A 27,373-nucleotide genomic window follows, 5' to 3' on the forward strand; every position below is an offset into this window, starting at 1 on the left:
TTTTTTTAAAAGAAAAAAAAAAGCCAAAACATCTGACCAATTTCTTGCGCGAGGAAAACTGCCATGACCCTTCCAGACCCTCCCCAAGGCAGCTGAGGTGTGCAGTCAATTCCTCTGTCCCCAGCTCCCCACGGCCGGCCGCCCCTTGCCCCAGGACCTCCTGAAGCTCCCCGAATGGAGGGGGCCAGCTGGGGACCCAGGGGCGCAAGACCAGGGTGACCCGGTTGCTCCCGACAAGCTATAAAAGAGGAGAGGCGGGGGGGAGGGGTGTCCCACAGGTGGAGGTGGAGGTGGAGGTGGGGCTGGGGCGAGAGGCAGACAGCTTCTCAAGTCCTGGGCTGTCCCAAGTCGGGGCTACGTAAACACTCCGCCCTTGAGCGTCCCCAGAAGTGAGTCTCTGGAGATACCACCCCTCACCTGCCTCTGCCCCTGCCCCGCGACCTCGCGCCTCTCTCCAAACCCTACGAGTCCCGGGCCCCAGCCTCGGCCGGCGGCCGGCGCGCGGGTGCAGCGAGAGGCGGGGCGCGGTAGGGGCGGGGCCAAGCGGGCAAGGCCCGGCCTCTCGCAGGGCCGCTCGGCGCGAGGCAACCGCGGTCGTGGCGGAGGGATACGGATCTCCATATATATACCGCGGGGAGCAGGCTCGCACTTCGGCAGTGGTGCTGAGAGCCTCGCGGGCGCGGCGCCGTTACTCGCAGTCGGGCGGCGGCAGCGGCACAGCGCTGAGCGCACACCGCGCCTTAGCAGCAGCAGCAGCAGCAGCAGCAGCAGCAGCAGCGGAGGCACCCCCGCCGTCACAGCCTCTGCGCTGGTGCAGCACCCTCGCTCCCTCTGCTCTTCCTCCCTTCGCTCGCACCATGGTAGGTCGGGAGTGGTAAACGGCGGCATAGCAGCTCTCTGCCCATGATTTCTTCCCAAATTTTTAGTTCAGCCCCCCCCTTTTGGTGGAGGGGAGGTCCTTTTTTCCGGGTGTTACGCAGCAACTGCGGTTAAGAAGGACGCATTTCGGATTTGCATGTCGCTTTCCTCGGCCAGGGTTTCTTTTTAAATTTTGGTCCCTCTTGGAGCTGGACTTGGCTGTGGGCTGTGCGCGGGCAGGGGCTCCGGCCGCAGCAGCACCGGGGCCTTCCGCATCCACCTCCTCCCCCCAGCCCCGCACCACTGCATCCAGCGCGCCGCACCCGGGCTTCCCGCAGCGCTGCGCCTGGGCCGGGGCCCGGGTGGGGGGGCGGGGGAGCCGGGCGGGGCCGGGCGCTCGATACCCCCACCCCCCTCCGCCTTCAGTCCGGGGCACGGAGGCGGCGGGTCGGGAGGGCTGCAGAGAATGAATGGGCCCACGCTAGCCGGTGGCGCACATTGCTCGGGCCGGGGCGTGGGGGGCGCCGTCCGCGTCTACCTCCTCCCCCACCCCGCGACCCTGCTGCGCGTTCGGGCCCAGCCGCTTTCCCTCCTCCCTCCCGGGGGGCGCGGCGCGGGCGTGGGCTGGGAAGGAAGGAGCCGGGGAAGGGTGGGGTGGGGGCAGGAAGGCGAGGGGTGGGGGGCGGAGAGGGCGGAAGCGGCGGGCCGGCCGCCCTGCGCCCGGGCGGGGCCCTGCGGTGTGGCCGGGCTCGTGTCTCCCTGTTTCGCACCCCTGCAGCCCCCCCACCCAGTGCGGTAGTGAAGGCGTGCGTGATCCTCAGTACATCGGGAGGTCCCTTCCCGCGGGAGGCGCTCGGCTTGCGCTAATTGGGGCGGGGGGGGGCGGGGGAGGAGGGAGCTGGCGCGCGGCTCGGTTTCCATTAGAGACGCAAAGTTTCTGCTTTAGGAGGAGGCGGCGGCGCGGCGGGCTCGCCGCCTGGGGGAGCAGAAGCGGGTGGGAGGCGCGGGGCGGGCTTGGCCCCCTCTCGCCGCGCGGTCCCGTAGCGGGGGTGGGAGTGGGGGTGGCCCTGGTCTGGGAGGGGCGGTGTCCCCGCCCTGGGGCCCCCTCGCTCCTCCGCACCCCGCCTGCTCGCGGGGCACGCACCCCTGCCTGGCCCCTAGCCACTTTGCAGTCCGCAGGGAGATGCCCTCCACGTTTCCGCTTTCTCTGCGGCCTCTAGATTGCCAGATGCGCCTGTGCGCCTCGCCGGGTGTGTTCTCTACAGCCCCCTTCCTCCCTTGGGCGGGCAGGGCTGACATCACTCACAGCGTTTTCTGGCTTGGCGGGGTGGGGAGTTTCAGGGCACCTTTGCCCCTAGGCCAAAGCGATTTGGGGGCGGGTATTTCTTTGTCGAATAAGGCTGCTGATGGTCTCAAAAACCTCTCCAAGAGAGTTTTGCGGTGAGGTGGGACTGTGCTCCCCCAATAAGGTGACAGCTTCTCTTTCGAGGTGTGGCACCGCTTCCTGTTGTACAAAGACAGATGTCCTGACGTTACATAAATCATCGGGTCTCCTTCTTTCGATGTAAAGAAAACCATCTTCCGGTGACTGGGGTAGAAAGGAAGGAAGACCCAATTCTAATTTGAAAAAATAAGTCCCCCCCCCCCCCCAAATAAATAAATTGGAACGTTCTTATTGGGAAAGTTTTCATTTAAGAGTTCGAGTAAACATGACTTGGTTAGCTTTCTGTTAGAACTTACTTTGTAACTGGCTTCACTAGGTGGTGTCCTTCATTAAAATAAAAATACATATTAGCTCTCCTTGCATTCTCAAATTCCTCTGGCTGGAGGCACAGGTTCCGTGTTGCAGAGATCAGACAATACAAGTGAGAATTACCTTCATGGTCATTACCACCTCAAGTAAAGTGTGTTTATTATGAGCAGCTCTTGGTAGATTGGTAGAGTAAATATTCTCTGGCAAAGTTAATAGCTACTTCTTTTCCAGAAAAGAGAAGGTGTAGTCTTACAATTGTTGTGTACTTTATGTGTACTTAACGTTTGCAGTTTTGTAACAGCTCAGTTGTAGGATGGTTCCATTTTTTCCTGGCCTCTTCGTCAAAGATAATTTGAGGGCATCAGCCATAATAAATGGTAGGCTTTTAAGACATAACTGCCTAATTTAAACAGAAAGCATTTATTACATGGAAATCAAGTTAGGTGGGGTAACCCATTGCCGTAAATTTATTTTTTTCCACTTCATTGTGTCTCATAAAATAGATCTAAAAGCCTCTTAATCCACTCCAATGCCATTACGTAACGCCTATTCGGAGATTTTGGAGCTCCCGCAGCAATGCGCAAGGTGCGCTAAAAGCCTGCCCCTGGACGCGATCCTGGCTGTGGTGACAGCAGCCTCAGACTAGGATCCTTGGATGGAAGGGGGGACTGCGGTGTCCCTGGCGCAGTAGGTGGCGCTCTTCTTTCTCAGAGCTTGTGGCTGCATCCTATGCGGTGTGGCCTTTTGCCGCTAGAGGTGCCATTTTTCAAATTATGAACTGACCCTTCCTTAGGGAGACCTCAGCACATCGCCTTAGGCCCAGCCAAGAAAACCTGAAGTACAGTGTTGTCACTTTGTCACCGTTTGTTTTTAAAATGGGTTTCATTTAAGGGCAGTGCTACCGTGTGGGGATGGTTGTCTTTTTTTTTTTAAAGGTCAATATTAAAAGTGTAATTGGGAAAACTATGTTGCCCTCAGTCAACTCTTGTGCATTGAGTTATAACCTCTTCTTTCTTTATCTAGGCTGATCAGCTGACCGAAGAGCAGATTGCTGGTAAGTTGCTGACTTCAGGGGGTTCCAGGAGACCAGAACTAGGCACGATTGTGTGGGTGGCTTCTCTGACCCTTCCCCCCCCAATAATGTGAGCAGTTTTCTAAGAATTGATTTAAATGGAAACAATATGCAGAGATATTTAGGTCAGGAGTGAATTCCTTGCCAGTGTTTCAGAGGCAACGTGGAAGGAAGTGGAGGTGGGAATACTTGTTCCGCCCTGGAGTGTTTGACTGAACGTCCTGGTGTTCAGGGCTCCGCACGTAATGAGATGGCGCTGAGCCTGCTCCTCGCAAATGGAGTTTAGAATTCTTATGCCACGGGGCTTTTAGTAATTCACCGCGAAGGCTTGGGCTTGCTGTTTGAAAATAAATGGGAAAATGAGCGTTAGGACTACTATAATCATTGGAAAGGGAGTTAGTTGAGATTCTAGCTTTTAGTGTTCCTTGGAAGACTTTTTTTGAGGATGATTCTGTTCAGGAAGCCAGGAATACGCCTTTGAGATGTTAAGTGCCATGTAGAGAGAACAGCCTGGTTACCTGGGACTGTACGTTTCTAGGAACCGCTTCATGTTGTTATGAAACCAGGAGTTCTTATGGCTGTAGAAATTTAACAGGAAGGGGCCTGAAGGGAACTTGCTGACCAATCTTCACTTGTCAGATTGGATTGAGGACTAACTTAAGTGTGTTTAAGCTTAGTTTTCTTGAAAAACGTGAGACTACTGTGGTTTTGCTTTATGGACTGCTGAATGGAGGCCAGTCCAACAGGACTGTTGTGGTCTTTATTTTAGCAGATAAAGACCAGGCAGTTACTGATAATTCCCAAACTTGGACGGTTTGCTTTGGCAAGCCCAAGGAAAGTGTGTGCTGTGCCTGGGTTGGATAAAGACGTTCATTCTAAAGGGTACGCTTTTGTTTTCAGAGTTCAAGGAAGCTTTCTCCCTATTTGACAAAGATGGCGATGGTACCATCACAACAAAGGAACTTGGAACCGTCATGAGGTCACTGGGTCAGAACCCAACAGAAGCCGAATTGCAGGATATGATCAACGAGGTGGATGCTGACGGTGAGGGCTTAGACCTATGAATGAGTGCCAGCGTTGTGTAATGCAAGTTCAGACATGTCACAAGATTGTCTTTCAGGTCCCCAGAGCAAAGCACATGCACCGCAGTGGTTGCCTTACAGCCGTTGACAAGGAAAATAGAAGATTATGGGCCTGCCTTTGGCTGTGCTCACTGTCTAGAACATTTCCTGGATCAGATCGCTGATTTGTTCTTTTCTACTTGCCGTGACCTACAGCTCAATCTTTTATCAACTGGCCCATGAGTCTGCACTGAGTCCTGTGGGGGAAGTAAAAAAAAAAAAAAAAAAAAAAATACCCATAGACCTTTTAAAAGAGCTTACTGTCTGTCTCTGGAGGAGTGGGAAGTGAAGGTGGGAAAAGAGCACTCTTAGAATTGAGTACAGGCGTGAGCTGTGGATGTGTTTGTGCCAGAGAATTTTGAAGATCATGTGAAGCTTGGAGAGATGGGGTGCTTGGTGACTGTACGGAGTAGATTTATAGAATCTACTAGAAGAAGAAGATAAATAAGGTGCAGAGCAAGAAGGAACAAGCAGTAACCCCTGTAACAGTCGGTCACCAATTGGTCATCCATTTCTCTGGACTCTAGAAGAGTGGAGAGTAGACCTTATCTTGCTCACTTCTATCAGTAAACAATTTCTGAGCGTTCCCCTCTTGAAAAAAAAAAAAAGACACCATGTGTTTGTGGAAACCATATATACATGTACTGTATAACATTGTAGAACATGGGTAATTTTTCAAAAGATGAGCTAAGAATAAACAGTTTGGATCTAGACTCTTTTCTAGATGATTGGCTTGGTGTAGTAGCCATTTAAATAAATGTGGTATCCTAAGGTGATAAAGTAGAGTTAAACTTGTCTGATCACATTTAGAAGCAGGGGCTTGGGGCGAGCTCTTTAACAAGTGGTTTCAGCCCATTTGGGCTACTTCGGAAAGAGTTTTCATCCATATTAGTGTTGTTTTGGAAAGGAGATAGCTCATAATTCTCTTGCGTTTGATTGCTAAGGCCATCTGGGAACATGGAGTGGCTGCCTCCTGTTTCATGTGGAGCCTGGGAAACTGCTTAGGGACCCGCAACTGGCAAAGTGTCTTGGGCCCTTAGATTGTATGGAACAAGGAGAGAGAAGTTGTCTGGGGCTACAGAATCTAACACTTTGCGATGAATAAGTGTGATGCCTGAGGACGTCTTCTCTGCATGGCTAGGAGATGGCACTTCAAATAATTTTTGTCTTGTGTGAATGTCATTAATGCTTTAAAATTTTGGAGGCCAAAATGACTTAAAGGGGTCTTTGAATTACTATTTTGATTTAAAGGTACTTGCTTGTGAAAATGAGTACTTAACCTAAGGCTTTTTCCCTCTAGTTTTGTTTCCATTTAATGCAAGTTACCCCGTTAATCTGGTGGCTTGTCTCTGGAGGTGGTTCACGTAACTCTTCGTTTTAGAGGGGAAGTTGTTGGGAATACTGGCTGTAGAACACATTCTTCTGACACTGTTTCCTAAATGTTTACGGTTCTGAGCTATGAAAACACTTCCGAGCCTTGCCCTTAATGGGAAACAAACAAAGATACGGAATTGGAGAGAAAAAGATTAGCGGACTTACAATGTGGTTGAGAAACACCTTCTGGAGAAGACTTTGTGACGGTTTATGGTCTGTGGCATAACAAAGTCAGTTTTTCCCCTCCCGTAATTCTTTTCTTCTGTGAGAACGTTTGGTTGTATTGGCAGGCCAGTTCTGAGCCTTTCCCGGCATCACTGGCCAAGGCAGAGTTAGGTCGGAGTGGTCACCCTCACTCGGGGACGGCGCTCTCCAAAGCCTCTCTCGGGAATGGAAGGGAGCTGTGCTCTTTCTCTCGAACTGTACACCCCCCATTAGTGGTCAAGAGGCCACGTGTGCACTTTGTTTTGCATCGTTAAATGATATCCTGGGCACCGATTGCTAGTTTGAATTACCACGAATCATGTGAAATTACCCTGCAAAGTGTTTAAACAGTTTAGACTTATAAATGGTTTTACCTAATAAAATAATTTACCAGTTTGTGCCAGTGAGGCTTCAACCATTCCGTAAAGTGCTTTTAAGATTATCACTGCCAGGTAGCAATACTGGAGCATTTCTTTTACGTGAGCTTTTGTTTTTTAATTTAAGGTAATGGCACCATTGACTTCCCAGAATTTTTGACTATGATGGCTAGAAAAATGAAAGATACAGACAGTGAAGAAGAAATTCGCGAGGCATTCCGAGTCTTTGACAAGGTAATCCTGCATCTGTGTTGCAGACGGTACTTACATATGGCTTTTTATTTTTTTTCCCCTATCGTTTCTAAATGCTCTGACAATCTGTTCTCTAGTTAGCACACTTAAAGCTAATTGCTGGGGCCCTGTTATCTCACTTTCAAATATCCTGACTTCTGCAGCCATCTTAGTGGGTGAGAGTAAGCATAGTAAGTAGTGGCGAGTTCTGAGCCAAGTTCTTGGTTGTTACTTTCAGTTTGTTAGCTTTTGCAAAGCCCCTGCGTTCTCTGGGGTCGCTGAGTGTATGCACGTAGTCGGTAAGCGGGGAGAGGGGGCCGGACCGGAGATGTGCAGGCCGTATGCAGAAGTGGCAGTACTGGGAGAGGGGATGATGAAGTCACAGACCTGCTCAGCTGCCGCCGTCAGTAACAAGGCTCCACGTTCACAGGATGGCAACGGTTACATCAGTGCGGCAGAACTACGTCACGTCATGACAAACTTAGGCGAAAAACTAACAGATGAAGAAGTAGATGAAATGATCAGAGAAGCAGATATCGATGGAGACGGGCAAGTCAACTATGAAGGTAAAACACTACAATTTCCTTAGCTTAGTTTTGAATAGACTTCCCTTTGGTGTCTGTAAACAAGCTAACTGCTTCACTAGACAGGGGTCTTTTTGGTTTGTTTTTAATGCAGAAGAGAGCTGACGTGTTCATGAAAGCTACTTTTGAAGATAACCAAAAGCTATGATTATTTGTCTTTTCAGAATTCGTACAGATGATGACTGCAAAGTGAAGACCTACTTTCAACTCCTTTTTTCCCCCCTCTAGAAGAATCAAATTGAATCTTTTACTTACCTCTTGCAAAAAAAAAAAAAAAAAAAAAAGTTCATTTACTCATTCTGTTTCTATATAGCAAAACTGAATGTCAAAAGTACCTTCTGTCCACACACACAAAATCTGCATGTATTGGTTGGTGGTCCTGTCCCCTAAAGATGAAGCGCTACACATCAGTTTTACGATATAAATACTTGTACTACCTTAACGATAAGGAAGCACTTAGTGGACTCCTTGCAGTTCCGTTTGCTCATGATTACTACCCTGTTTGGGCTGGCCAGTTTTTCATGCATGCAGCTTGACGATTGAGCACAGTCAGGCCTTTGTATTAAAAACGAAAAATGAAAAAACAAATTTAAAAAAACCTGTTTCAAATGGGTTCTAGTTCAATTTGTGAGTATAAATTGTCATAGCGGGTTTACTGAAAACAAACCTTTAAAATTGGTTTACCTCAGGATGCTGTGCAGAAAAATGGGTGAAGGATAGATAGACCGTCTAGACGCGGCCCCACAGAGCAGGACGGCCCCCTGTACTTCGTGCGCCCCCACCCGTGGTGACAGTGACACATCCTGCCGGCATCCTGTGCGTGTTGGTTTAGCGTTGTCCGCATTGTACCAGAGAGCGAGATGGGTGTCGGGCTGTCACCATTCACACAAATTTTTAAAAAGAAACCTTTACCAAGGGAGCATCTTTGGACTCTCTGTTTTTAAAACCTCCTGAACCTGACTTGGAGCCAGCAGAGGTAGGCTGTGGCTGTGGACTCTTCAGCACAACCATCAACATTGCTGTTCAAGAAATTACAATTTAACGTCCATTCCAAGTTGTAAATGCTAGTCTTTTTTTTTTTTTTTTTTTTTTCCAATAAAAAGACCATTAACTTAAAGTGGTGTTAAATGCTTTGTAAAGCTGAGATCTAAATGGGGACAAGGCAGTTGGAGGAGAGGTTTAACCATTTAACGCCCACAGCCCAGAATCGGGCTTCTCGCCCTCCCGACATCCCAGCACCGACCTCTGAGCGTGAGACCTTGCCTAAAGCCGGGCAGATAGCAACTGCTTCGTCCTGTCCATAGATAGGCACGTAGGTCTACTTGTATTTTCACTGGGGGGAGGTGGGGAGTGAAGGCCGGGAGCTTCATGATTATTCAGGCAGCGGAGCTCTTAAGGAAGGAAAAAAACCCACTTTTTCTCGAGCATGTACTTCGGGGTTCTTCTCAGTCGTGCTGCCGATTACCTGTTTTATGTAACTACTTGAGACCATCTGTGCAAGAGACACGGTTTTGTGTGTCTGTAATTCAATCCTCGCCGGGTGGTAGGAGCACGAGGTCCCTTCTTAGCCAGTCTTCGTGCCTAAAAGACACTACCGGTCCCCTTTGATTGATGACTTTTCATTTATACTACTTTCCTTAGCCTCCTTTTCTATTGTTTTGTTTTGTTTTGTTTTGTTTTCCTGCAGTGGACTTGACACTTTGCTTTCTTTCTCCCAAGTAGTCCCCAGCCTGAAAGTAAACAACTCCAGCGTGGAGTGGATTTTGTGTCTAATTATAAACCTGTAACCAAAACTGAGATGCTGACACTGGTCTTTGCGGTGGGATTGGTGTTCTCTAAAAGCCCCTTTAAAGACAGAATGCATTTAGCGTAGAACTCTTTTTCTGCAATGAAGGCTGGAGGTGCGTCTTTCAGGGTGTCAACTGGTCGTAGCTTACCAGTAAGGAGATGGGGGTTTCAAGAGTGTTCGTGGGCGGTTTTAATTTGCCTGGGACAGCAGCAGGCTGCCAGTGAGGCAGCGAGAAGCTCTTGGCAGCCAAACGGGTGCATTCGGGGCTGGTTTATAGAGACCCTTGGCTTCTCCCTCTCCTACTCCCTGTCTTTCTGGCATTTTGCAGCCTGTTAGATTTCCTGCCGGAGGGATAGGTCAGAGCCGTGGAGAGGAGCCCACCCATCTGCTGCTGGTCCTTAGACTGGGCGGTTGTAGAAGAGAAGGTGACTGAACTAGAGATGGCTTTCAGAGTTCCCTGGATCTGGAAGGAGCACCTGAGAACACCTTAGAGGTTCTTCTGGTGAGACAGTGGGGACCGAGGGCTCCTGGACCTTTCTTGCAGGGAGGCCAAGTGTTGACCCATCGCGGGCCTGTGTTCAGTGGCCTCTCCGTAGCGTCAAAGAGGGATGGGGGTGATTTAACTTGTTTTCAAAACTTTGCCTTCTGTCTTAACTCTTTCGTCAAGTCTTTTTCTAGAAGCTGGGTGGGCTCCATTTAAGCGGTCCCACAATCCTTCGTGAAAGACCGTTCATGAAGTCAGAGTCTTACATGGCCAGCATCCTGGATGGGAAGTGAAGCCTTGCCCCCAGGGAGTGCTGAGTTCAGCTTGGCGTTGAGGGGCAGCCCAGTCCGCTGTAGCCTTTTTTTTCCCCTCTGGCTTTTGAGGGGATGACCAGCCCAGATTGGGCGTTTGCAGGCTGCACAAGTTTGTGAGAGGAAATAGCTGGATGTGGGGGTCTGTCCCCCTAACGTTGGTTAGCACCTTCCTGTAAACTCTTGCCCCTACTTCTAACTGCTCTATAAATATATACATATATTTATATATATAAAGTGACTAGTTTAACTGGCATCCCGCTTGAGCCTGAGACTTGCCATAAAAAAACTGCTGAGTACTTGGCAAACACTTTCATAGTTTTGTTCTCCATCTGTCTGGGGTAGGTGTTAAGCAAGGCAAATGCATCTCGATGTTTCAGATGGGCTTTTGATGCACTGTTGCCAAGAAAGGCTTTTTTTCTGATTTTTAGACAAATGAATTTTTGCACACTTTAATTGGTGTCTTTCGGCAACACATTGAAAATTAGCTACTGTACATATTTTTATATTCTCTTTATAAATGCATGTCTGACTGTACTTCTAACCTGTATCGTAACGAGCGGCCGTCCGGTAGGCCTCCCTAACTAAGTGCCACCGTGGCACATCAGAGTAGCAGCATATTATTGGCCCCTCAGCGTACTGGGAACTTCTTCCTAAACCAAGAATGTAAATTTGGTCAAGGGTCTGCTCTTGTTTCACTCAATTACTTTAAACCTTTGAACTAATACTGTATATCCTAAATACATCATCTTTTTGGCAGTGACTAGGATTCCACGAATGTGTCTTAACCCGTCCCTTCAGCCGGCAGTTTACGATTTCCTTTTTTTTTTTTAATCCCCTGAAGTTGTCTTCTAGGAGACAGAAATCCTTTGCGGTCTGTATCCCTCGAGTAAGAAGGTAGTGGCGTGGGTGGGGTGTGTGTTCTTTCTCCAGCCTTCTACTGTTCATTACACACGTCTGTAGCAAAAGATGGCCGTAGTTCTGTTACCGGAGTTAACCCTTCACCATGGCGATTTGAAAAGGAGATGTACTTGAATGTTTCTGTAAATCTTGAGATAAACTGTTTGGAGATTTAACCACCTCTCTGATGGGGGACCAACTCTATGGAAATTGTAAATAAGTTTTATTTATAAACCTGGCACTGTATTCAATAAACATTTCTGCAGCCTTTCATCTCTAACTGCGAACTGTGTAGGTTTTTAGCTTGTATAGCCTCCGATCCCTTCTGCTTAACGGGCGAGGCACACCTGCCCTCAGATGTTATTCCACCCAGGTTCTAGAACAGTGGGCGAGCATGAGGGGCCAGAAACACCACAGACACATCCCACTATAGCCTTACTCTAGTTTTAAGTTCAAGTGATAATAGCTGACATTTGAACTCAATCTCGTGGCCAATCACTGTATCCGTGCTTGCTTTATGCAGAAAATTCACACCACGAAAAGGTTCATTTCCCTTTAACCTCAGCGTTAATTCCAAGTTTCTTGAGGAATTGTGTGAAGAAATACACTTTACAAATTGGACGGGAATTTTATACCTAAGCCCGTATTACTTCCGCCCGCGTCAAGAGCAGGGCGGCCAAGGAAACGGGGTGGGATGCAACTTTACAACCTTGGAGTTGAAACCTTTCCCTGTTCCGATCCTGTTCAGACCCTGGTCCTAGGCAAAGTTCTCTAGCAGGAAAGTCCACCTGTTTTCCTGAAGGATCTTTTCCAGGTTGCTTTGCCCGTTTCCTTCTGCACAGAATCCGTGAGAGAGCCAGAAAGAAGGGGAAAGGTCACAGGGGAAGCCCCTGCTTTGGTCAGAAGGCTTGAGACCCGCTTCCAGGGAGCATTTGGCCCCTTCTGTATACAGGAGCTGAACTAAAGGATGTGGACACCACTGTGGAGACAGAGCCCCTCTGCCTGACACTTTAGGCCTGGCTCTTTGTTTTTGGTTCTTTCCCTCTGGAGCTGTGGACAGGTGCTTCCCTTCTCTGGGCCCCAGTTTCCTCCTTGGTAAAAGAAGATTTTTAGACTAGGTGGCTTTCTAGGATTCTGGCCAACCCAGCTTGGCATCACTTGGTGTTTAAATTGAAATTGCAGCCTAAGGGGTGGGAGGCAGAATAGTGCGGGCGTGCTATACGCTTCGAGGTGACAATTGGGATTTTTAAAGTGTCAGCAGCTCCATGTTGGGAGTGGAGTGAGGGGTAAGCTTGCTGTTCAGACTGACGTCAGGTGGGGCACCTGGGTGACTCAGTGAGAATTCGACTCTTGATTTTGGCTCAGGTCATGATCTCACGGTTCATGAGACGGGGCCGTGTTGGGTTCTGCGCTGACAGCATGGAGACTGCTTGGGATTCTCTCTCTGCCCCTCCCCCCCACTCACGCTATCTCGCTCTCTCTCAAAATAAACATATATATGAAGACTGTGATGTAATATTGGAACGTGGGTCAGAGAAACTGATCATTAAGTGACTTCCATCCTCCTCCTGGGATGGAAATAGGAAGCTCTCTGCCTGCAAGAGATTCAGTCCAAGTGGCAACGTCATCTGGATTTTCAGCAGCTTTGGTTCAGGAAACACACACACACACACACACACACACACACACACACACACATTTCCGATTTGAGCTGAACTTCCCCGGGCACTGGGGGCTGGAGCACCCAGTGACTCAAGATGCCTTAGAAGGAAATAAAACTTGAAAGTTTTTTTATAGCTTGGAGCTTCTCTCTCACTGCCCTCCACCCTCTGCCAGGGAGCAGGAGGAGTTAGCTGACTCCAGAACCCCACGGGAGAGCAGATGAGGCCAGAGGAGCCGGCCGGCTTCCCCGCCTCTCCCATTGACAATCCCTGAACTTGAGTTAAAAAAAAAAAAGCAGTTTTCTTCAGAAGCATTATGTTCTGCCTCTGTGTCAGCAACCTTTGGAGTGAGCATGTATGTATTTACACACTCAGATATTATTAGAAATGTCTCATTTGAAAGTTTTATTTTCACTTACAGAGATGAAGGGGAAAAATCTGGAGGTACTTCCACTAAGAAGATAATTTCTTATATTTTGTGTTATTGTCTTTCTATCCTGGTGGTATGTAAACATGTGCAGTTTGCTAATAATTTTTTTTAATGTTTTATTTCATTTTTTGAGAGAGAGAGACAGAATGCAAGCAGGGGAGGGGCAGAGAGGGAGACACAGAATCTGAAGCAGGCTCCAGGCTCTGAGCTGTCAGCACAGAGCCCAACGCAGGGATCGAACCCACAAACCACAAGAGTATGACCTGAGCCCAAGTCAGACACTTAACCGACAGCCACCCAGACACCCCTACGGTTTGCTTTTAAACTAATTTACTTCCCCTTGTTGGGTCTTACTATATACCCTCAGGCTGTGACTTTCTTTTTTAATTACCGTGTTTTAGAGTAAAAGATTTTTTTTTTCCCTCGCAGAGATTGGTACCAGAGGCAAGATTTGAGATAATGGATTATAAAAAGAAAATGGGAAATAAATGAAGAAGTAATTATAAACTAATACTTTAGTTAAAAGGACTAGATCAGGGCACCTGGGTGGCTCAGTCAGTTGAGCATGTGATTTTGGCTCAGGACGTGATCTCATGGTTCGTTGATTCAAGCCCCACGTCAGGCTCTGTGCTGACAGCTCGGAGCCCGGAGCCTGCTTCGGATTCTGTGTCTCCCTCTCTCTCTGCCCCTCCCCCATTCACACTCTGTCTCTGTCTCTCAAAAATGAATAAATGTAAAAAAAATAAAAATAAAAAAAGGACTAGATCATACATTGTAGGTCAAACTCAGTGCAAATGCCCATATCTGGTGATTCTCAAACTTTTGGGAACACTTGACCATGACAAGAAGCTTGTTACCTCAACAGGCAGCCAGTCCCATCTTTACAAAAGTATGTCTGTGATTCTAAAAGAAATGTTTATTGTAGAAAATCTGTGATCTCAAATGACCCCACTACTATGTAAAATATACTTAATGCTTAGTATTACCTTCCAGAATTTTTTCTCACCATATGGATGCAGAGAGACAATGGACAAAATTGGATCTGTAGGTACGGTTTTTATTTTTAAATTAAGCATAATATTCTTTATTATATACAGTTACATATTGTGTATATTATATACATATATAATCTTTTGATTATGCTTTTTCTTGATCTATAATTCATGTACCATAAAATTCACCCTTTTCATAGTGGTTTTTAATATATTCACAAATTGTGCAGCCATCAATATTATCTAATTTTAGAGCATTTTCTTTTTTTTTTTAATTTTTTTTTTTCAACGTTTATTTATTTTTGGGACAGAGAGAGACAGAGCATGAGCGGGGGAGGGGCAGAGAGAGAGGGAGACACAGAATTGGAAACTGGCTCCAGGCTCTGAGCCATCAGCCCAGAGCCTGACGCGGGGCTCGAACTCCCGGACCGTGAGATCGTGACCTGGCTGAAGTCGGACGCTTAACCGACTGCGCCACCCAGGTGCCCCTGGAGCATTTTCATTACCCCAAAAAGTAGCCCTTAGCAGTCACTCCCTATTCTCTCTTACCCCTACCCCTGGCAACCATGAACCTACTTTGTGTGTCTACAGATTTACCTATTCTGGACATTTCATATAAATGGAATCATGTATTCATAATTTTTTCTCCTCTCTTTTTTACTTTTTATGCTGAACATTCCTCCATATACTTCAATTCTTAGACACAATTTTTAGGAGCTGACTACATGACTATGGCCTACTTTCGTTAACGATCCCCTAGTAAAGGCCATTTGGCACATTCCATTTTGAGCAGCTCTAAGTGTGAGAACATTCTTAATAGGTTGACCTCTTCCTTTTAGCTTCTCCTCATTGATTCCACGTCAGCCTGGTGGAGCTACCACTGGACATCTAATCCTGTTTCTACGCTGTAGACCTTTGGTCTTTTCCACTTCCACACAGCCCTCCTTAAATCTTCAGGCTTGGGGTGCCTGGGTGGCTGGGTCGGTATGACTCTTGATTTCGGCTCAGGTCACGATCTCATGGTTCATGAGTTCAAGCCCTGTGTTGGGCTCCGTGCGACAGCGTGGAGCCTGCTTAGGATTCTCTCTTTCTCGCTCTCTGCCCCTCCGCCTCCTCTCTTTCTCTCTTCTCTCTCAAAAAAAAAATTAGAAAAAACTCTTCAGTCCTAGTATTTACTTTTTGTTGTTGTTGTTCTTTTTTTAAGACTGCTCTGAGCTGGGGCGCCTGGGTGGCTCAGTTGGTTAAACATCCAACTTCAGCTCAGGTCATGGTCTCACGGTCTGTGAGTTCGAGCCCCGCATCGGGCTCCGTGCTGACAGCTCAGAGCGTGGAGTCTGCTTCGGATTCTGTGTCTCCCTCTCTCTCTGCCCCTCCCCTGCTCATGCTCTGTCTCTATCTGTCTCAAAAATAAATAAAAACAAAAAAAAATTTTAAAAAAAGACTGCTCTGAGAGTAATCAACAAAATATAGTGAAATTCACTCAGATTCTGTATTCAGACAGACTTCTGCATTCAAATCTTGCCTTCCCAAGCCATACAATTTGGCAGGTGACAGCTTGGTGCCTTAGTAGCCTCAAGGCGGTTGCAAGAGTGAGATTACGGAGATCCTCTGGCTTGGCGGCAAGCACGTGGAAGGTGCTTAAACGCTTTCTTCTTCCACGAGGTATGAATTCTGTTACTGCAGAAGAAAACGAGGCCAGGTTTCCAGTTTCCTTTGTTTGATCCAGCTCCTGTTGGCTCTTGGGAGTTGCCACTTCCTCTCTTTGTTCAAAACACACAAACCTTCTGGTTAGTTAGCTTCTCATCCCTTTGGGAACCTGATGACAGATGCCAGTGTCTAGTCTTCTGGTATCGGCTCCCCAGAGCTCACGGGCAGGCCTTCTGGACCCTCAGCGGGGCCAGGCCTAAAGGCCTCTGTCAGTGTTCTCCCTAGGTGTGCCTGCATGGGAAGAGCTGTAGCATCTTTGGGCACTTGCAGGCTGGGCCTTCTCTGGAGAATGATCAAGGTCCCATTCTTGTTAAAGGTCCATCTTAATGGAAGCAATTGACCCCATGCGGGAGAGGGCAGTGGTGAAGCCCTCTCTTCCTTCTCAGGGAACATCTCATTACCTTCTGTCCCTGGCAGAGGACTATCTCTTCCTGCTCCTGTTCTATCAGAATTCTGACTGGTCCTTGAGAAATGCTCACTGCCCCCAGCTGGGAGCCCTACTCTCTAGGATGGCTGGACCTGGCCCAAACTTGTCTAACACCATGGAAAGTAAAGCCACCTGGTCGCATCCTGCCTCTTCTCTTCTCTGCCAAACTTGATCTTCACCTGGAACATGTCATATGACATGCCTTGGCTCCCAAGACCTGATTCCAACTCAGTGTCAGAGACCCATCCCCAAACCCCAGAAGTGGGCAATGACCCAATGGTCAGCTAAATCTTATGTGAGCACATCTTTTTTTGAAGGGTTCTGGAAGGAAATTCAGAGTCTGGACACAGCTGTTTAAACGGGGCAAATCCTTTAACTCAGCCTTGCCCATAACTGCTTAGTCTTTCCATTCAGGCTGCCACCTGTAATCAGGAAGGAATATATATATATATATATATATATATATATATATACACACACACACACACACACACACACACATACATATATATGTATATACTTTTTTTTTTTTTTTGCTTGCTGGGAGAGTCAGCTGATTAAGGGAATGAGTGAGAGGGTTGTATTCTAATTATTTGTTCTCAGGTTTGATGCCTACAACGTTTAGAGGTCTGAATCAGAGGGCTTCTAAATATGGGAAGACTCAGTCTCTACCTTTTGAGGAGCTTTTGCAGGCTTTTCAAAGAAACAGTAACTACAACTACCAAACAGCATGCCGATGAATAACATATACCAACTTGAATACATAAGAACTGATGCAGACATAGCATAACAATGTATAAAACAAAAATCGACAACAACAGGAATAACAAATCCATCATCATAGAGATTTTAGCATTCTTCTCCCAGTAATGAAGAAACCAGGCAGACAATAGCACATTTGAACTACACAATTCACAAGTTTGATCTTGCATATATGTAGAACATTTTATCCAGCAATTAGAGATTTCAGATTGCAAATACTAATTAGGTCTTAATAATAGTTATAAATTAATAAACTATTATATTATTATAATGTATACTTATAAATACAAATATATAAATAACTATTAATGTCAATAATAAAATTAATAAGGAAGATATTAAATAGAGAATTAAGATTGACTATATATTAGGTCATAAAGTAAATCTCAACAAACACTTTTTTTAACGCTTATTTATTTTTTTGTTTTTTTTTAAATTTTTAAATGTTTATTTAATTTTGACAGAGGAAGAGAGACAGAGCACGAGTGGGGGAGGGGCAGAGAGAGAGAGAGACACACAGAATCTGAAGCAGGCTCCAGGCTCTGAGCTGTCAGCACAGAGCCCGACACGGGGCTCGAACTCACAGACCGTGAGATCATGACCTGAGCCGAAGTCGGATGCTCGACCGACTGAGCCACCCAGATGCCCCAATGCTTATTTGTTTTTGAGAGAAAGCACAAATGAGGGAGGAGCAGAGAGAGGGGGAGATAGGATCCAAAGCAGGCTCTGCGCTGACAGCAGAGAGCCTGATGTAGGGCTCGAACTCAAAAACTGCGAGATCGTGACCTGAGCTGAAGTCGGATGCTTAACCAACTGAGCCACCCAGGCACCGCCTCAATGAACATCTAAAAAAAAATCTTTCACATTGACTATGTTATAACAATGCAATGGATGAAAAATAACTTAAAAAAATACAACTTTAAAAATATGCATTTGTTTTGAAAATTAAAGTCCATTTCTAATAACACATGGGTCCAAAAAGAAATAATGAAAATCTAGAAAATATTTAGGACTGAATGAAAACAAAATTCTGCATTTCAAAGCTGTAGGATACAGCTTAGAAATGTATAGCATTAAAATAATTATAATAGAAAAGAAGAAAAGCCAAGAATAAATAAGGTAAATATGCAGCTTAAGTTAGAAAAAGAATAGAATAAGCCCAAGAGAACAGAAGGGAAGTATCAAAGATAACCACAGGTACAAAATACAAAACAAAACACAAAGCAGCGGTAGCGAAAAGAAGATCAACGAAGACAGACAAAGATGGCTCTTTGAAACGATTATTAGGAAGAGTGTGGCAGTTTGTAAAAAACTAAAAATATAATTACCCTCTGATCTAGCAATCCCACTTCTGGGTATATAATCAAAAGAATTGAAATCAGAGACTGAAATAGACGTTTGTAAACTCATGTCCACAGCAGCATTATTGACAATAGCTGAAAGGTAGAAGCAACCCAAGTGTCCGTCAGTGGGTGGATGGATGAGCAAAATGTGGTGTAGACAGACAGTGGAATATTATTCAGTCTTAAAAAGGGAGGAACTGCTGACACGTGCTAACACATAAATTAACCTTGAAGGCATTGTGCTAAGTGAAAGAAGCCACTCAGGAAAGGACATGAATCCACGTTCACGAGGTCCCTAGAGTAATCAAATTCACAGAGACAGAAGGTAGAATTTCTAGGTGGATGCCAGAGAGGGGAGATGGGGGAATCCTTTGCTAAATGGGTCAAGTTCCAGTTTTGCAAGATAAAAAAGTTCTTTGGGGGCGCCTGGGTGGCTCCATCGGTTAAGCATCCCACATTTCAAGTCAGGTCATGATCTTACTTGAGTTCGTAAGTTCGAGCCCCACATCAGGCTCTGCTCTGACAATAGGAGCCTACTTGGGCTTCTTCATCTCTCTCTCTCTCTTTTTGCCCCTCCCTTATGCTCTCTCTCTCAAAATAAATAAATACACTTAAAAAAATTATTTTTAAGTTCTTTGGAGACCGATGGTGGTGGTGGCTGTACAGCAATGTGAACGTACTTAATGTCACTTAACTGTACACTTAAAGATGGCTAAAATGGTAAATTTATGTTATGCATATTTTACCACAATTTTTTTTAAGTTAAAAACGTGGAGAGAACATTACAGGAAGATAATGTCATCCTGGAAGTTGCTTATATTGCAGATGATGTTTTGTCTTCTGTTTCATTGATTTGATTTTCCCCCCTCTTACTTCACCATTAATATATTGTGTAATTATTCTAGCTTAAATTTTTTTTTAACATGTTTATTTATTTTTGAGAGACAGAGAGAGACAGAGCACCAGCAGGGGAGGGGCAGAGGGAGAGGGAGACACAGAATCTGAAGCAGGCTCCAGGCTCCAAGCTGTCAGCACAGAGCCCGATGTGGGGCTTGAACCCATGAACCGTGAGATCATGACCTGAGCCAAAGTCAGCTGCTTAACTGACTGAGCCACCCAGCTGCCCCTAGTATAGCTTTACAATAGAAGCTAATTCCTGGCATTTCAAGTAAAAAAAAAAAAATGCTAGAAATGTCAGGCAGTGCTTATGAAAAAAATGTTAGAAACAAAAATGGAGACATAACCACAAATAAAGCAGAGATTTTAAAAAAAAAGCATATTATGAAACTTTGATGCCAGTAAATATGAAAACTTAGGTAAAAGAAACAATTCCTTAGAGAAGAGAACTGACTTAAGAAGAAGTAGAAAACTTAAAGCAAACTATAACCATTCAAGAACTCTAATCGGTAGTTAAAAATATATCTACCTGTAGCGAATATCTGTCAAATTGTGCCATTCTTCCCTCTGAGCCATGAGGTCTTTATCTCATCCCCTGGAATCTAAGTGGGCACTGTGACTATTTTGACCAATGGCACACAGTAGAAAGGATGTGCTCATGTCTGGGTCCATGCCTTAAGAAAACTGAATTTTTCCAATTCTGTCCTTGGAACATTCGGAAGGCCCTGAGACCTTCATGCTGGAGAGGCCACATGTAGATGTTGGGCCAAGCCTTCCTTCTGCTGTCCCTACCAAGCTGGCCAACGTGTAAGGCCATCTTGGACCCCCTAGACAGGGCTACTGGCCAGCTGAAAACCACTGAGTAACCTCAGTTGACCTCTGGCCACAATGCTTGTCCCTTCACTATAGGATGACTGGCTCCTTCTCAGCCTGTGGGTCTCAGCTTTGATGCTTCCTCTTCAAGAATCCTTCCCTAACCATCCTCTATAAGACTCTACAAAACCCTGTCTCCATTAAGCAGCCACTTCCCATTCCCCCTTCCTCCAGCCTATGACCACCACTAATCTGTTCTAATTTATTGATTCAGGATATTTCATATAGACAGAATCACACAGTATGTGGCCTATCGCGTCTGGCTTCTTTCACTTAGCATTTGCTTTGAAGTTTCATCTACACTGTCACAGGTTTCAGTGCTTTGTTCCTTTTTTATGGCTGAATAATACTCCACTGTATAGTTAGACCACAATTTGAGCCAAGCTGGGCTGGGAACTTGGTTCTCTTGCCCCAAACTTCAGATTCCTGTCTCTGAAATAGTGAGAAGGGACACCTTATATCACACTCCTGTGGAAGGGTGAGGCGCGGGCTCTCTGTGAAACCAACCCACCTGTCCAGCTTGCAGATAACAAACCTTCATACAGCCATGCATACACATGCAGGGCAACCGGCAAGATAATGAATAGTTAAAGCCCTCTTTCCCTCCACCGACTAGAACACTCTCTTTCCTTCGCTGGAGCAGGGTTGGGAGTTAACTCTTCAACTGGAGACTCATTGGGTCAGGGGTCCAGGGAGGATCTGAGATAACAAGAAGGTACTTGGGTGTTTGGGGCAGTGATTTTTTTTTTTTTTTTTTTTTTTTTTTTTTTACCAGCAGGTAAGGATGTTTTAAAATATTTTAAGACTGTTAAGGCCACGATGTATGTGGCAGGTGAACCTCAAGGTCGCACACCTATGAACACCAGCACGTCCGCAGACACTGACAAGACACGCATCTTCACACCCATGCATGCACCCTGCCCAAAACCAGACTTCCTGACCTCCTGCAGTTAGTTTTCCTCGAGTGAGGCCAGAGCTGGGCTGACCCAGGCGGCACGCTGCCAGCTTGCTAATATTTCCCTCGGCTCTGGCCCGAGAAGCTTCGGGGAAAAACCCACTCACATCCTGAACTCTCACCTGCTCTGGGCGGGCTTTCAGGCTTCCTGGCCTGGGTGTCATGGCAAGTGGCCGCGGTTCCACCCTGCTCTTCCCTCTGCCAAACACGTTCGCAGGGAGAAAAACCCACCCCGCACAGGGTTTCTCCAGAGTCCTCCTTGGATAGAGGCCTGCGGGATGGGCTGTCTGGTTTGTCTACCTTTTGGAGCTGGGATAACTCTAGGATAACTTGTTCAGGCTCTTCACTTACCAGGTGAAGAATTAGGTCCCAAACGTGGGAGGAGAACCAACCAAAGTCACACATGACGAGGGTGGTGAGACCAGGGCAGAACCCAGGCCTTCTGATGACCCAAATGCCACTTTCTACCCCAGCAAGAGACAGATGGCGATTCCCTGCCTGGGAGCACTTGTTGCCTCCTGTCCAGTGCCCCCTCGGGCGAGATGGCTTGACTGGTCTGCTCTCTCCTTGAGTTCTGCCCCGTGACCATCCTGAAGGCCTGCCTTGGACCAGCTCCCCTCAGGACTTCCCCATCCTGTGGCCCGCTCTCCTGTTTCCAGAAGTGAATGTGTTCTGGGACCGGCCAGATGACAAACATTCCCTCCCTGTAAGGAACTCCTTCGTGGGGGGTGTGTGTGGCCTTAGCTGGGTTGGAACTCAACCTTCCCGGCCGGGCACCCTCTCTGCGTGGGGCACAGGCAATGCTCGCTCTAGATGAGCTGGGCGGTGGCCACGGATGCAGCAAGGCCTCGAGGACCCCTCGGGGGCATCCAGATTCTGACAGATGGGGAAGAGGTTCATGCACGCACAGAAAGCTCTGGATGCACCCTGAGGGGTTTGCAGTGGGGAGCCAGAGAGCCTGTGGTATGGGCTGTTCCCCATTTACCCCAGGACTCCTCTCTGCTCAGCTCTGCCCAGGCTTGGTGCCCCGGAAGAGGCTGATCCGTCTCCAGTGCACGAAGGGCTTCTGGTTGGGTGTAGCCAGAGGCCGGCACCATGGAGACTGAAGGGCGGAGGGGTGTGGGTCCCTGCTGGGCCGTGAGTCAGCAGGGACTGTGTCCCAGGGGCTGGGACGCCTGGCAGAGGGACACAGCTCTGTGGAGCAGGCCTCTCTATAGCCCCCGTACCTTGTCCCCCTGTCCTGGCAGGCTTAGGGGCTGGTGCTGGGGAGGTGCTGCTGGGGGCAGGCGCTTAGCCCTGGGGAGCTTCAACATCCCACACTGGCTTCCTTAACCCTGTCCACACCTGCAAACAGCCCCAATCTCCCTGTGTGAGGGGGCCCTGTGTCCTGCGGGCACCCTGGCTGGGTTCACAACCCTGCGTGTCAGGACCAACAGTTGACAAGCACCAGTCTAGAAGATGAGGGAACAGCAGAAATGACAGTAATGGTGACTCTGGGGACTCAGGCTGGGAAATGGCAAGCAAGAAGGAGGCTCACCCCCCAGAATAGTCTCCACTGAGCAGAATTCTGAGCACAGCTATCGCCCAGGCTCAACTGGGGGCCCTGGGGGCTGAGGCTGGAGAGCCACTGAACCACACAGTGAAGGGGACTGTCCTGGCTCCCAGCAGGAAGAGGCCAAGATAGCGCTCCCCAAGCCCAGGCAGCCTGCGGGAGTGGCAGGGGGTGGGGCGGGTCCCCAAAGGTAGGGAGCTAGGGAGGCCCAGGCAAGCCTTCTTCTCCACCCCCACTCCCAGTCAGCCCACAGGGAATCGACCTGGGCCTCTAGCATGCCTGTGAACTTCTTGGACCTTGAGGGAATACACCTGAGCCTTAGGGAGATGTGAGAGGGGGTGGGGTCAGCATGAGTGTTAGTTCTGGGTTCAGCTTTCCCACTAATTAGCGACAGAACCCCAGGGGGCAGCTCCTTAGCACTGGGGCTACAGCTGTCCCCCTCCCACACCTGGACTCTGGGACTTTGATCCAAATCTACTTGAGAAGCTACCGAGAGCTGCCTCGGCTTCTCTAGAAAATTGGAGAGAACAAAGAAGCAAACTTACCAGTTACCATGGAAACCATCCAAAATTTAAAAGACTAAAAAAAAAAAAACCAGTTTAATATCTCAAAAACCCTCTTGTTGGTTTGTGTGTGTGTGTGTGTGTGTGTGTGTGTGTCCCCTTTCAAAAACACACGCTCCCTTGGGGCGCGTGGGTGGCGCAGTCGGTTAAGCGTCCGACTTCAGCCAGGTCAAGATCTCGCAGTCCGGGAGTTCGAGCCCCGCGTCGGGCTCTGGGCTGATGGCTCAGAGCCTGGAGCCTGTTTCCGATTCTGTGTCTCCCTCTCTCTCTGCCCCTCCCCCCGTTCATGCTCTGTCTCTCTCTGTCCCAAAAATAAATAAACGTTGAAAAAAAAAAAAAACACACACGCTCCCTTACAAATCCACATTAGTCTGATGAGACAGGGGATGAGGACCAGAAAAGGATTCAGGATCTCTGGGGGCCGCGGCGTCCCCAGAATTAGTTTTAGGGTTTAAATTAAAACAGGAATAAACATTTGAAATGCAAAAGATCTAAATCCTCAGTCTCCACTGATGAAAAAGAGGTAAAAGCTCTTTGCTGGATTAAAAGGGAGAGAAGATGGGAGGGTGGGGGAGGGGGGCAGATGGCGCACACTGGTCCCCGGTGTCTGAGGGAAGGTGGGGAACCACGGCTCCCTCCGGGGCTCAGCCGTCCTTCCAGCACCGTGTCCCATCCCCCCTCTCTCTGCAGGGCCCGAGAAGTGAGGACCCCGAACGAGGCATCCCCCGTATCGCGTGGCGTTGGTGTGGGCGAGTGGGGACTGAGCTAACTTTCTATTTTGTGGAGGCCATTGGTTGTGCCACTGCCTAAATGCTGGATCCACTCCCGTGAACACGGGTCTCCCCTCCCAATGTGTCGTGCTGGCCCTGGGGACGCTGTCCTGGCGGGTCCCTTGCTGCAGAGTTCCCCACTGCTGGCAGGATGACTGTGTGGGTCATGCTGGCTGCCCTCCCCTGGGAACAGTGCCCTGAGTGCCCACAGGTGGCCACCCTCCTCGAGTCTCAGGCCTGTGGCCTGTGGAGGACTCATCCCACCCCCAGTGCCCGGGAGAGGCCTGTCTGTCCACAGGGACAGGTTGGAGGACGAGCCAGGGACATGTGATTAGATGTGGGCTTTGAGTTCTCCATCTTCCCCTCTGGACTTGAGCTGGGCAGCATAAATGTGCTGGAGGCCATCTCCAGCCCGTGAAAGGGAAAACCTACTTGCAGAAAGGAGCCAACACCGAGAGAGCAGCGCCGAGCCAAGAGGATGCTGGATTAAGCCTTACCTGAAGCCCACCCCCACCCCCCCAACCCCCCAACATTTCAACTGCATGAACTGATACATTCCCTTTTTGTGCTTAAGCTAGTTTGAGTTGGTGTTTTCATCATCTGCTGCTAAAAAAGTTCTAGTTGGTACAGACTCTCAACCCCTCATCCTGGCATTAAGGCTCCTTGACATCTGTTTCTCTCCTCTTCTTTCTTCACCCCCCACACTCCCTGCTCTGCACTCCTCCACTCAGCACGCAGATCCAGTGGGCCTTTTCCAAACACAGTGCAGGCAATCCGCCCTCCAGGCTGCTCACAACACTCTCCCCACCTGGAGAGCCTGCCCTACCTATCTCAGTACTAAGTAGGTAGCACTTGGTACAATCTGAGTACTTAGCACTGTCTAAATTGTACTTAGACACACAGGGCAGATGGGATTTCTACTAATTGCTAAGTACTACTTGTCTAAGTATCCACTTGTCTTCCAAGGCCCTTCTCCGTCTTCCAGAAGTCTTTCTTAGAAGGCTCCTCCCGTGTGTTGCCCTGACTGCCCGCGTTTCTCCTCTGGCCTCCAGGAAATACCCTTGGCTCCCCCGGTGGTCCAAGAATTCCAAGTATCATGCCTTGGCTTAGTTTAGTAGTTTCCTAGAACCCGTTCCTATCCCACAGAACCAATCCAGCAAGGGACTTGTGCCTGTGGAGGCCTGTCCCCAGGCCCCAGCCCTGCCCTGTTCAGAAAGGACATGAAATGATCGTTTCATCCTCATTTTCTCATTTGGTCTTCACAGCAGCCCTGCGAGGTGGGGCCCCTGGGTGGCTCAGTCGGTTGAGCCTCCAACTCTTAATTTTGGCTCAGGTCACGATCTCACATTTTGTGGGTTCAAGCCCCACGTCGGGCTCTGTGCTGACAGCACGGAGCCTGCTTTGGATTTCTCTCTCTGCCCCTCCCTCCTCCCTCAAAATAAATAAACTTAGAGCACAAACCCCAACAGCCCTGCGAGGCAGGAGATTTTAACCCACTTTCAGAACAGGGCCTTGAAGCTCAGAGCGGTTCAGTTACTTGTCCTGGGTCACATGTCCCTGCACTAGCAGACCTGGGATGCGGAACTTAGGTCTTCTGATTCAGCCCCACTGTGTTTCCGTGCTCATTCCTCTGATGAGAGGCAGATCTGAATTTCACCGAGGGATCCCAGAGGATGTGTGTGAATTTCTCCTTGGCTCTCTCCTTGGAACAAAGGGTGACACCTGTACCCTTGTGGCATGGCCACTGTTCTTCCGTCACGGACCCAGCAGGCTGCTTACCAGGGGGCCGTGGCTTCCAGAGGCAGGCCGGCCTCATCCTGACCACGTGAAATCCCAGAGGTCTTGCCGAAGGATTGTACCTTTCTAGATGAACGACATAAATTCGTGGAAGTGTTTTCAGAAGGGCGTTTTTCCTCCGCTGGTCTCCATTTCCTTGAAAAACACAGACTTGGAGGTAAACAGTCTTTGCTGCTGCAAGTGAGCAAGAACAGATTTCCTTCCACATCCCTAGATCTGACAGTTCTGTTTCCTCTGCCCTTCCTTCCAGCGCTGTCCCCCAGGGAAGCCTGAGAGGACCAAGCTCCAAGGATGGAGGGTGTCCCACAGCGACAAGGTGCAGGGACACCTGGGATTCCCAATGCTTCTGTCTCCCCATCAGTCAGTGTGCTTGGCCTCCTGCCCTCTCGCCTCTCTCCACAACCATCAGGCTGGACCCAATGCCCTTCTAGAAGCAGAGGTAGAGCATTCCTGAAAGGAAGGATGCTGTCAGGTTAAAATGGAGGCTCGATCCTAATGGGAAAGACAAGCCGTGGGCTTCAACTATCTTTTCTTCTTCCTTCCAGACCCTGAAATTGGCTCGTAAACAACACATTGTCAGATCCATTTTCAGCTTCTGGAAATTAAACACTCTGTTAGGAAGAGTTTGTACGAACATCCCTAACTGGGGAGGGCAAAATGAGAGGAATTACCTCCTGTTTGTTTATGCTTTACACGTTATACTTGCAAACTGCTTCAAAATACATTTTATTTTCTCTTAGGGTTTTTTTTTTCCCTCCCCAAGATCCTGGTGGGGATGCATCCTTTAGGTGATTCCTGGGTGTGGGTTGGAGGAAACAGCAGTAGAGCGACCTGCCTTCAGTCAGCTGCAAATTAGAGGTGGGCTTAACAGGTCCGTGGCAGATGGGATGATTGATTACAACTTCTCCCTCCCCTGTGCTTGTACAACACACCCACACAGAAGCACAGCGGAGTTCTCCACCCCTCTGACAATGAGGCTGACCATGTGACTCTTTTTCCCCAATGCCAAACGGACAGAAGTGCCAGTGAGCCAATTCTCAACCCACGCCATAAGACACTGGGTGAATTTCCGCTTGTCCTTCTGCCATCTCTGTGAGGAGTTTCCCCCGGTAGCTTCTGCCCGTTTATCCTGGGTCCCAAAGTGAACACATGGGTGGCGGGGGACGGGGCGGGGGTGGGGGGTGGGGGGTGGGACAGAGTTGTTCTTATTGACCTGCAGATGCCTGAGTGAGAACAAATGATGGTTTTAATTCTTTGAACTTTGGGATGGCTTGTTACACAGCATTTCGTGGCCATAGCTGACCAATACAAGTACTTAGTAGAAATTCTGTAGATAGTTGGTGATTAATAAATGGCACCATCCCTGGCATATTTATTTCCTACCGATTTGCTGGGCATCTATGCTTTTGCCAGGCACTGTGATATGTTAGGTCCTAGGGATACAGATAATAACAAAAATCAATAAAATAATAATAATAATAATAATAATAGCTAGTGTTTATTGAGCATTTACTAGGTTCTAGATACTGTGCTTAGCTCTTCCTGTATATGCTCTTACTTAATTTTCCCATCATTCATATGAAGAA

The 27,373-nt window shown here is 48.0% G+C and overlaps 1 protein-coding gene across 1 annotated transcript; it reads left to right on the forward strand.

Annotated features, from left to right (window-relative positions):
• The first annotated feature begins 539 nt into the window (after positions 1–539).
• On the forward strand, positions 540–11,338 carry CALM1 (calmodulin 1). Its single transcript, XM_043556831.1, has 6 exons — positions 540–860; positions 3,635–3,665; positions 4,584–4,727; positions 6,887–6,993; positions 7,421–7,556; positions 7,739–11,338. The coding sequence occupies exons 1-6, from the start codon at positions 858–860 to the stop codon at positions 7,765–7,767; spliced, it is 450 nt and encodes a 149-aa protein (XP_043412766.1). The 5' UTR covers positions 540–857; the 3' UTR covers positions 7,768–11,338.
• The last annotated feature ends 16,035 nt before the right edge of the window (positions 11,339–27,373 follow it).

The sequence above is a fragment of the Prionailurus bengalensis genome, chromosome B3, assembly GCF_016509475.1.
Source record: "Prionailurus bengalensis isolate Pbe53 chromosome B3, Fcat_Pben_1.1_paternal_pri, whole genome shotgun sequence".
Taxonomy (NCBI): domain Eukaryota; kingdom Metazoa; phylum Chordata; class Mammalia; order Carnivora; family Felidae; genus Prionailurus; species Prionailurus bengalensis.

Bases quoted from the DNA above. Each gene is read 5' to 3' on its own strand.
- CALM1 (XM_043556831.1), top strand. The intron at 4,728-6,886 runs GTGAGGGCTTAG...TTTTAATTTAAG, and splicing joins CAACGAGGTGGATGCTGACG to GTAATGGCACCATTGACTTC. The intron at 6,994-7,420 runs GTAATCCTGCAT...CCACGTTCACAG, and splicing joins CATTCCGAGTCTTTGACAAG to GATGGCAACGGTTACATCAG.